This window comes from Entelurus aequoreus, linkage group LG14, assembly GCF_033978785.1.
Source record: "Entelurus aequoreus isolate RoL-2023_Sb linkage group LG14, RoL_Eaeq_v1.1, whole genome shotgun sequence".
NCBI classification, from domain to species: Eukaryota; Metazoa; Chordata; class Actinopteri; order Syngnathiformes; family Syngnathidae; genus Entelurus; species Entelurus aequoreus.
This window is the reverse complement of record NC_084744.1, coordinates 48,124,468-48,136,687: the sequence shown is the minus strand read 5'-3', so window position 1 is coordinate 48,136,687 and position 12,220 is coordinate 48,124,468. Positions and strand designations below refer to the sequence as shown.

The 12,220-nt window shown below is 36.4% G+C and overlaps 1 protein-coding gene across 5 annotated transcripts in view; it reads right to left on the bottom strand.

The window, feature by feature from the left end:
• dip2a (disco-interacting protein 2 homolog A) overlaps positions 1 to 12,220 on the bottom strand; it is a 222,984-nt gene that overhangs the window by 3,701 nt on the left and 207,063 nt on the right. For 4 of the 5 annotated variants that reach the window (XM_062070064.1, XM_062070065.1, XM_062070066.1 and 1 more), the window contains 4 exons: positions 12,088 to 12,197; positions 11,828 to 11,958; positions 8,438 to 8,606; positions 8,196 to 8,366 (listed from right to left, as the gene is read on the bottom strand). In XM_062070064.1, coding sequence (XP_061926048.1) covers positions 8,196 to 8,366; positions 8,438 to 8,606; positions 11,828 to 11,958; positions 12,088 to 12,197 — 581 coding nt within the window. Of the gene's footprint in view, positions 1 to 6,714; positions 6,906 to 8,195; positions 8,367 to 8,437; positions 8,607 to 11,827; positions 11,959 to 12,087; positions 12,198 to 12,220 lie in introns of those variants that run through there. The other variant, XM_062070068.1, reaches the window with a different exon arrangement.

The following is a 12,220-nucleotide window of genomic DNA, read 5'->3' as shown; positions in this document are numbered from 1 at the left end:
CCGTGAACTCACCGTAGTTTGTTTACATGTACAACTTTTTCCGACGCTGCCACAGAAAGACGTGTTTTATGCCACTCCTCCTTTGTCTCATTTTGTCCACCAAACTTTTTATGCTGTGTGTGAACTTGTTGGAGTGCTAATCAGGCATATTTGGTGACTGCATGACTACAAGCTAACCGATGCTAACATGCTATTTAGGCTAGCTGTGTGTACATATTGCATCATTATGCCTCGTTTGTAGGTATATTTGAGCTCATTTCATTTCCTTTACTTATGTCTTCTGTGCATTTAAATTATATTTGCATGTCTCATGACACATTATCTGTATGTCATATTGGCTGCATTTCCAATAGTTGTGCCACATTGTTATAAACTACAGCAAACGTTACCCAGTTTGCAAAGATTGTAATAAATCCACTAGTGCCGCTTCCTTTAACTTGGACACACACATCTATACCTTCGGTCATTCTAAGCCAGTCATTTCCAGGAGTTATCTCACCTTCTGACAAGCCTCTGTTTTACTAATGTTTTCCAATGTTGTAAAAATGTGTAGAATAAATATTACATTTCAACATTTCGGTGGAGGAGGATCTGTATCAGCCTGTGACATATAGTCATTTTGATAGTAGGCTATTATAGCTAACATAGACACTTACATCATGTGTTGCCTTCAATATAACACTTATATAAGGCTTTTAATTTTTTTCCAGCTCCAGACAGTTTATTTTTTGTATTTTAGGGTCCAATATGGCTCTTTCAACATTCTGGGTGGCTGACCCCTGTATGCAAATAGTTTTTTCTGTTATTTTTCAATTTTTTTAAATAATTATTCTATTTCCTGTCTTTGCTGACTGGTTTGGCTTTACACACAGAGTGTGTAAGCCAAATAGTCCGTGGACAAAGCTAAGGAATCATTCAGCGTTGCGCCATCACGATTTCAAGCAGAGATGATGTCATCAACCAAAGCCCACAATGCCATCAGCCGTGCCAGGCAATACGCTCAAACATTTGGAATAATGGAACCACAAAGTCTAAACTGTGTGTAAAATTAGCTGATGAGGAATTAAATTCTGTGCAGGTCTTCAACAAAGGAAGAAATCATTGTGTTTTACTATCAATGTATGCAGAAAATAGAACAACAACAACAAAGTAAACATAATGACACAGTGGAGACTCAGAAGTCAAATGCCAGAATCAGAAGATAGTCCACTAAAGTCGCACAAAACGTCAACGTTTTGAGTTGTCAGCGCACCTCAGAGATCAGTTCTGCAAACATCAAAGCCCATGTTTTGCTTCTTCTCTGGCCTTTCGGGACACTTGAGGTGCCGTGTTTTATTATTTGTACTTACTTGTCGTAGAGATGCACTACTACCTTTGTTGTTTGTCATTAATATCAAAATGTTGTTTTTTAAGTAAATATAACCAAAGTTGAACTTCTTTTTAATGTCATCATCTGTTATGAAAAGACAGACAGTTTTATTGTTGGAACGTCTTTTTACACTTTTAAGACAACTGTGAGCATTTGAAGATTTAGGCCATCAGTTGTTATTGACGTTATTAACTCCACTAGCTTTTTATCTTTTTACACATTGCACTTCTTTTTACACTTGTAAGAAGTATGAATGTTAACAAAATCTCCAACAGAAATCCCCTTCAGTAAAATATTTTTTAAACTTGCAAGCATGTCACATTAAACATTATACACTTAATTAAGGCTTTATGATGGCAACAGTTTGACTCTGGAGCAGATCATCACTATTCATCTCCCGTTGAAAAAAAAATGGATTGGCTGGACAAACTCCAATTTGATTAGTCTAAATTTATTTTCAACTTATTTAAGATAAAGATATAAATTTATTTTTCTTTCAATTTTTTAATTTTATAACTTTTATAACTGTTGCACCGACTAAAAATCTTATTTCTATTATTAGTTTTTATTTATTTATATTTATTTACTTTATTCTAAAAATGTTTAATCATTGACAGTTTCTTTGTAACATTTACAGATATTAGTATAATATACTTTTATTTGATCATTATTAATAAAACAACTTAATTTATTTTTAATGTGATGGTCTGGGAGAAGTCTTATATAAAATTAGTTATACAATATTAAAATTTGTGTCATATTTATAATGACATAGCTGTAATTATACATACAGTATATATATATATATATATATATATATATATATATATATATATATATATATATATATATATACATATATATATATATATATATATATATATACATATATATATATATATATATATATATATATATATATATATATATATATATATATATATATATAACATACACAGACACACACATATATATATATATATATATATATACACAGTATATACATACATATACACTACCGTTCAAAAGTTTGGGGTCACATTGAAATGTCCTTATTTTTTAAGGAAAAGCACTGTACTTTTCAATGAAGATAACTTTAAACTAGTCTTAACTTTAAAGAAATACTCTATACATTGCTAATGTGGCAAATGACTATTCTAGCTGCAAATGTCTGGTTTTTGGTGCAATATCTACATAGGTGTATAGAGGCCCATTTCCAGCAACTATCACTCCAGTGTTCTAATGGTACAATGTGTTTGCTCATTGGCTCAGAAGGCTAATTGATGATTAGAAAACCCATGTGCAATCATGTTCACACATCTGAAAACAGTTTAGCTCATTACAGAAGCTACAAAACTGACTTTCCTTTGAGCAGATTGAGTTTCTGGAGCATCACATTTGTGGGATCAATTAAACGCTCAAAATGGCCAGAAAAAGAGAACTTTCATCTGAAACTCGACAGTCTATTCTTGTTCTTAGAAATGAAGGCTATTCCAAAAAATTGTTTGGGTGACCCCAAACTTTTGAACGGTAGTGTACATACACACGTATACAGTTGTGGTCAAAAGTTTACATACACTTGTAAAGAACATAATGTCATGGCTGTCTTGAGTTTCCAATCATTTCTACAACTCTTATTTTTTTGTGATAGAGTGATTGGAGCACATACTTGTTGGTCACAAAAAACATTCAGGAAGTTTGGTTCTTTTATGAATTTATTATGGGTCTACTGAAAATGTGACCAAATCTGCTGGGTCAAAAGTATACATACAGCAATGTTAATATTTGCTTACATGTCCCTTGGCAAGTTTCACTGCAATAAGGCACTTTTGGTAGCCATCCACAAGCTTCTGGTTGTATTTTTGACCACTCCTCTTGACAAAATTGGTGCAATTCAGCTAAATTTGTCGGTTTTCTGACATGGACTTGTTTCTTCAGCATTGTCCACACGTTTAAGTCAGGACTTTGGGAAGACCATTCTAAAACCTTAATTCTAGCCTGATTTAGCCATTCTTTGACCACTTTTGACGTGTGTTTGGGGTCATTGTCCTGTTGGAACACCCAACTGCGCCCAAGACCCAACCTCTGGGCTGATGATTTTACAAACCCGTTTCCATATGAGTTGTGAAATTGTTTTAAATGTAAATATAAACGGAATACAATGATTTGCAAATCCTTTTCAACCCATATTCAGTTGAATATGCTACAAAGACAACATATTTGATGTTCAAACTGACAAATATTTTAAAATTAAAATAAAGAATTTCAGCGCAATCCCATTCAAGATCAGACAAACATTACAGGGAGACAGAACAGGATCGCTGACGGGTCTGCCAACTTCCAGCACCCCTTACAAAAAAGGTGAGAAACAGGTAAACGTTGGGGAGTGGGGATGGGTGAGAAGAAAAAAAAATCAGTCTAAGCCTGGGCCAAGGAAGAAAAAAAAAACTCATAGCCATAGCACACATAAACATGTGTGTAAGAGGGAAACATCAAAAAAGACAAAGGACAAACATCAAAGAAGACAAAGGACATTAAAGACATTAAAAGAGCAGCTCTGATGCAACCAGCTGCCACTCCAGCAGTGCCACTTCTACACACCCACAAAATAAAAATAAAAATAATTAACCAATAATGTACATTGCGCACACATGATTGCACCATGCATAGACAAGCAACCAAACAAAAACATAATTTCAACACCCAAATACACTGTGGCCTCTGCGGTGTTCCACGCCATCATCTGCTGGGGTGGGGGGAGCATGGCCAGAGACAGGAGCAGACCCAACAAAGCAACCAAGAGAGCCGGAGGTTCCCTATTCTCTACAGAGGAATGCTGTACCTCTGCAAGAGTGAGCATCGTTGTTTTGGTCACCTCCCTGACTAAAGTACAAATCCCGTTTCCATATGAGTTGGGAAATTGTGTTAGATTTAAATATAAACGGAATACAAATTGTTGAACAGTTTAAGAAAAACCTTTCTCAACCAGCTATTGCAAGGAATTTAGGGATTTCACCATCTACGGTCCGTAATATCATCAAAGGGTTCAGAGAATCTGGAGAAATCACTGCACGTAAGCAGCTAAGCCCGTGGCCTTCGACCCTTCAGGCTGTACTGCATCAAAAACCGACATCAATGTGTAAAGGATATCACCACATGGGCTCAGGAACACTTCAGAAACCCACTGTCAGTAACTACAGTTGGTCGCTACACCTGTAAGTGCAAGTTAAAACTATCCTATGCATGGCGAAAACCGTTTATCAACAACACCCAGAAACGCCGTCGGCTTTGCTGGGCCTGAGCTCATCTAAGATGGACTGATACAAAGTGGAAAAGTGTTCTGTGGTCTGACGAGTCCACATTTCAAATTGTTTTTGGAAACTGTGGACGTCGTGTCCTCCGGACCAAAGAGGAAAATAACCATCCGGATTGTTATAGGCGCAAAGTTGAAAAGCCAGCATCTGTGATGGTATGGGGGTGTATTAGTACCCAAGACATGGGTAACTTACACATCTGTGAAGGCGCCATTAATGCTGAAAGGTACATACAGGTTTTGGAGCAACATATGTTGCCATCCAAGCAACGTTACCATGGACGCCCCTGCTTATTTCAGCAATACCATGCCAAGCCATGTGTTACATCAACGTGGCTTCATAGTAAAAGAGTGCGGGTACTAGACTGGCTTGCCTGTAGTCCAGACCTGTCTCCCATTGAAAATGTGTGGCGCATTATGAAGCCTAAAATACCACAACGGAGACCCCCGGACTGTTGAACAACTTAAGCTGTACATCAAGCAAGAATGGGAAAGAATTCCACCTGAGAAGCTTATAAAAAATGTGTCGCCTCATTTCCCAAACGTTTATTTAGAGTGTTGTTAAAAGGAAAGGCCATGTAACACAGTGGTGAACATGCCCTTTCCCAACTACTTTGGCACGTGTTGCAGCCATGAAATTCTAAGTTAATTATTATTTGCAAAAAAAAAAAGTTTCTGAGTTTGAACATCAAATATCTTGTCTTTGTAGTGCATTCAATTGAATATGGGTTGAAAAGGATTTGCAAATAATTGTATTCCGTTTATATTTACATCCAAAACAATTTCCCAACTCATATGGAAACTGGGTTTGTAGGTTGTCCTGAAGAATATGGAGGTAATCCTCCTTTTTCATTGTCCCATTTACTCTCCATAAAACACCAGTTCCATTGGCAGCAAAACGGGCTCAGAGCATAATACTACTACCACCACCATGCTTGACGGTAGGAATTGGTGTTACTGGGATTAAAGGCCTCACCTTTTCTCCTCCAAACATATTGCTGGGTATTGTGGCCAAACAGCTCCATTTTTGTTTCATCTGACATCACATGGACACAGATAAGACCTTCTGGAGGAAAGTTCTGTGGTCAGGTGTTTATTGCAGTGAAACTTGCCATTGGACATGTAACCAAATATTAACATTGATGTATGTATACTTTTGACCCCACCGATTTGGTCACATTTTCAGTAGACCCATAATAAATTCATAAAAAAACCAAACTTCATGAATGTTTTTTGTGACCAACAAGTATGTGTTCCAATCACTATCACAAAAAAATAAGAGTTGTAGAAATGATTGTAAACTCAAGACAGCCATGACATTATGTTCTTTACAAGTGTATGTAAACTTTTGACCACGACTGTGTGTGTGTGTGTATATATATATACATATATATATACATATATACATACATATATACATACATTCATATATACATACATACATATATATATATACACATATATATATATACATATACATACATATATATATATATACATATACATACATATATATACATATACATACATATATATACATATACATACATGTATGTGTATATATATATATATATATATATATATATATATATATATATATATATATATATATACATATATATATATATATATATATATATGTGTATACATATATATTTTTTTCTCTTATTGTGATTTTTATTTTATTAAGTCCATTAGTAATTGCAGGCAACCGTTTCAGCCTGTAATGAATCACTTTTTTTTACTATTTCCTATTGGAAAAAAAGATAAATACGAAGAAATACACGAGTGATTATTTTTGATCTGAGAGTTTCCACTGCATCAGAATAGTCTATCAGCAAACATAGTTGATATTATCCTCGCTGTAAGTGTGTGTATCACACATTCAAACTGTAGGATGAACAGCATTTAACAGAGCACACTTAACATTAGAAAGCGCCCAAGACAGCCATGCAATGAGATCTCGCTGCAATATTAGTGCATCAGACAACAGATTCAGCCACTGCAAAGAGATTACAAAACTTGGCTGCAAGGTTTGTTGCACGTTGGAGCGTAGGCTTGTCAAAAGAACACAAACCATGAAAGAAAAAAACAAACAAAACAACAGACATGAAGACAAAATGACCACAAAGACGCTTGCAGATGCAGCAACAGCCCTGAATAGAGCAAACGGCCACTCTTGTCTAACAGTACCTGCTCAGCCAGTTTCCCTAACCTGTTGGACTGACGAGACACATAAATAAAGACACATTTGTTTTTTATGTATGTACATGTGGACACACATGCATGCACAACACATGCATGTAATATCACCAGCAACTCACAGTCCAGAGGAGAAATCACCCTAAGCTCTCCAAAATAATCACATGTATACACTGGTACAGGGCTAGACAGACAGAGGACACAACATTAGGTACACCTGCGCTGCCTCTGAGCTGTATCAGAAATAATGAATAATGCTCCTTTTTAAGTAACAAATTAAGAAATGTATTATTTCCTTTTTTTTCTCTTTCTTTAAATAATAAATTTTTTAGCGATAACTGTAGCTTGCAGATTGGAACAATTTTGTGTGACCACACAGTATCAAATATATATTATATATATATTATAATATATAATATGTAATATTGGCTGCATTTCTGATAGTTGTTTGTGTGCCACGTTGTTATAAACTACAGCAAACGTTACCCAGCTTGCAAAGATTGTAATAAATCCATTCGAAGAAGACAGTCTGCCGCTTCCTTTAACTTGGACACACACATCTATACCTTTGGTCATTCTAAACCAGTAATATATAATATATTAATAACAATTGTAATAATAATGATAATATAATAATTCTATCATAGTTGGTATTACAATATTACATAATGTCTTCTTTAAATGACACAATAACATTAAAAAAAAATCTAATCAGTACCAGTGTACTGTGGCAGTATCATACATTACATACTATTATTAAAATATTCCATCCATCCATCTTATTCTGCTTATCCGAGGCCGTGGCCTCCTACCGGTCGGACGTGCCCGAAACACCTCCCTAGGGAGGCGTTCGGGTGGCATCCTGACCAGATGCCCGAACCACCTCATCTGGCTCCACTCGATGTGGAGGAGCAGCGGTTTTACTTTGAGCTCCTCCCGGATGACAGAGCTTCTCACCCTATCTCTTATTAAAATATTAGTAAATTAAAAAATGTTATGTAATGTAAAAAAATACACAAATATACACAGACAAATAATCTTCGGATTATGAACCCCAGCTAACAAAAAAGGCACAAACAAACAAAGCCCTCTGAGAGTTTATTATTATCTTTGTAAAGGCACAATTCTATGCAGCTCTACTGTTGAATATAATAACATCAAATGCAGAGAATAATTTCGCCACACCTAGTGTGTGTGTGACAATCATGGGTACTACTTAACTTAATTGAGCAGGTGTACCTAATGTTGCCGCTAGCAGTTACGTCCTGGAAGAAACAACCGTGTCATGTAGCCATTACTGACAGTACTCACCTGCAAACAAATGGCCACATTAACCCTGCAGCCAAAGGTAGTGCTGACGGCCCGCGGCGACAACATCAGGTCCTTGAAGATCTTGGAGAAGGACTGTGTCAGAGCGATGCGAGGCCTCTCCTCTGCCACCACCATGCACGTGCGCACACATGACAGGTTGATGTTGCGCAGCTGTGCCGGAGAGAAGCCACGTTTAGAATGAGAGTGACAGTTGTTACGGGACGTGGAAGAGGCACACTCACCCGCAGCGCCTCAGTCTGTGAACCCAGGCCTCTGGTGCACATCTCCATGACAGAATAGGAGCAGAAGGTGACGCGCACTTTGTACTGGCTGACTGCGGCCAGCCACAGTGACACATTTGTCTCCAGCTCCAGAGGGGGAACCAGGATGGACTGGTGGCCTGAGTACACGCTACAAAGGACACATAATAACAATACAAATGGCTTGAGAAATAACTAATTGAATGGCAGTACTGTAAAGTTTAGACTTCCATCAAGGTTGAACAATACAAAATTGGCAGATTAATTTGACCTCAATGCAAGTGGACTCCTAGAAGATATTCTTCGAACTGCACCTTTATTTCATTGTTACTTCAGTGCCATGTTCCCCCATTAATGTTTTGACTGCGACATACACTTAACCCACAAGTGCATGTCTTTCATGCAACCATATGACTATTTTAAGTACAGTACTTGGCAATATAGAATATAACACCATTTTTAGAAAACTTCCACTTTGAGAGACGGCTTTCATGTAAAAATAGGTCCAAACTAGGGTTGTACGGTATACCGGTATTAGTATAGTACCGCAATACTAATGATTCATTTTCGGTACTATACCGCCTCTGAAAAGTACCTGTCCCCCACGTCGTGTCATTGCTAGTTTACGAGCAGACGAGCATGTTCGGCAGCGCACAATCACGGAGTACTTACAAGCTGACACCGTGTGTAGACAGAAAAGGGAGAATGGACGCATTTTGGCTTAAAAACTAACAATAAAGGTGAAGTTATAACACCGGAAAAGGTACTTTAAGAAATGGCTAGCTAGCTAGCGGCTAAAGTCCAGCCGCTGTCGGCAGTGTTGTAGCTACTTCTAAATCAACCATGGCAACAAATAAAGTAAGTTTCTTACAAGTATCATCCCTGCAGGATGAGAAATAGCTAAACATGCTTCACTACACACCGTAGCTCACCGGCGTCAAAATGTAAACAAATGCCATTGGTGGATCTACACCTGACATCCACTGTAATGATACCAAGTACAGGAGCGATACTACTATGATCACATCTTCTTTCGTTTATTTTTAATGTATATTATATTTATAAACTCAGGAAATATGTCCCTGGACACATGAGAACTTTGAATATGACCAATGTATGATCCTGTAACGACTTGGTATCGGATTGATACCCAAATGTGTGGTATCATCCAAAACTAATGTAAAGTATCAAACAACAGAAGAATAAGTGATTATTACATTTTAACAGAAGTGTAGATAGAACATGTTAAAAGAGAAAGTAAGCAGATATTAACAGTAAATGAACAAGTAGATTAATAATTAATTTTCTAGCAATTGTCCTTAATAATTTTGACAAAATAATAGAATGGAAAATGACACAATATGTTACTGCATACGTCAGCAGACTAATTAGGAGCCTTTGTTTACTTACTACTAAAACACAAGTTGTCTTGTATGTTCACTATTTTATTTAAGGACAAACTTGCAATAAGGAAAATATGTTTAATGTACCCTAAGTTTTTTGTTAAAATAAAGCCAATAATGCAATTTTTTGTGGTCCGCTTTATTTAGAAAAGTACCGAAAAGTATCGAAATAATTTTAGTACCGGTACCAAAATATTGGTATCGGGACAACACTAGTCCAAACTGACACCGCAGTATTTCAGTAAAAACAGTTTTGGGGTCGACCACGTCGTCATAAAACAGTTATTATTCACTATAATAATATATCATGTTTGTACTGTAGAGTGTAAAATAACAGTTTAAAATGCTCAACGTGTTGTTCCGTTATTTGTGCACAATCACAACTAATTAACAAACATTCTGTTTCTTAACAATAGGGCGAGCGCCCCTCCAAAAAAATACCTGCTTCTAAGCTGTGGTCAGTGTGGGTCGCAGCGGTACTCAGTTGTAATACACTTTTCCACCACTTGTGGCAGTAATGACAATACCAAACAAACAGAAGAAGTCTGGAGCTAAAGCCATAGAGAAGTTTCTTAAGCGCAAAAAATTATGACTAATTGCTGAAATTATATTTTCATTTGCACTTTAATTTTATTGATTCAAGAAACATATACTGTTATTATAAATGATTAATTTAGGTACAATTTATTTGTTTTAGCACTGCATAATTGTATGTAAATTTATTTTTAATCAGTTTTTATGAGTCCCTTGATAATAATCTTTGTGATTAACACATCCTTTCATATGTGGATTGTTAATGTACATTTAAAAGTAGGTTAAATATAATTATTGAATACAATTCAAATCAAGATTAAGAATACTAATTTGGTGTTAATATTTGAGTGTGTCCCGGGACCCTCTGTAGTGGAAAAGTTGGGTCCCAAGGTCAAAAAGGTTAAGAACCACTCATATAGACAACAGACACAATAGTATTATTGAATCACTCACAATAATGAGACAAGAACACACACCTTTTTTTTTAATGCATTTTAAAGATAATTAAAAAAATGCTGCTAAAGGAGTCTTCTATGTTTCTTTCAACAATATATATAATGTAGTGACAGACACGTTCAAAACAATATGTAATATGTACAGCATTTTAGTCATTTGCCGGAACTTCTTTAATGGGCACATTGATTTCAGTGCTAATAGCAACATAGTTCCTACTTCCGTCAACAAACGTGTGTTTTCTAATCATGGCAGACTTCGTATCAGACAACAAAGATTACTATTTTTGGACAAATCAGGATTAACTAACCTTATCTTTTTGAAGCTGAATATAGAGAGGATGAACTGCTGGTTAGAGAAGCTAAGCAAGCACAAACAGAGGGTGAAACATTGCAGCAAACGGTACCAATAAAGTCAGGACCGGCATGACTCGGTGCCGTAAATGTGAAGCTTGTCAAGTTATGCCGACAGAAATTAAGTGCTTCTGCTGCTCTGAGAGGCAAACAATGTTATTATTATTATTATTACAGTTCTAACCTTAACTGGTTTCACACAGGGACACACATTTTCCTATAGTTATTAAGTTGCAACACACTATAATAGAAGTCAAACAAAGCATAATTAAAAGTGCAACGTGCATTTCAGACCATATTATTAAGAAACAGAAGTAGATATAGAATATGTCATATTATAGCTATAAACCTACCACAGCATTTTACAGTATTAAAGTAAATTATTCTAGCTATAAACTTACCACAGCATTTACAGTATTAATGTTAAGTAAAGTAAAATCCAGATTGTGTTAAATAATAAGAACCACACTTCACTACAATATCAGAAACTGGTGTTTCAATTATTTTATCCCCAATATACAAACTCTACAACTTATTTCATAGACCTGGTAGCTCAGCGCTAATTGCTAGAGAAGAAACTTTGCCCATGATCCTCCTAAAAGGAGTCGTTATGGATGTCAGTGACTGACCTGCACAGGCACCAGAGAGCGAAGCCCAGGCCGCAGTACGGATCCAAACAGATGGCTATCTGTCGCGAAGGGTAGAGTTCACACTGCAACTTGATGGAGCGACACAAGGCACTTGTGGCGGCGTGAGACATCTACGAAAGATCAAATCAAGCAGGAAATGGACGTTATCCAACGTACAAGTTAACACTAATGAGGGCAATTTGGGAAATTAACGATCATCAAAGAATAATCCCTATCATCTACAGCTGTTCTGAACTCACCTTGACTCCTGCCAGGATGCCTGTGGTGGAAACACTGAAGTCAAGATAAGCCAACATCTCCGGGGTTGGGGGCTTGTAGATCTGGGGACTTTTCTTCCTGGGGAGGTCATCTGAAATTAAATGAAATTAGTTT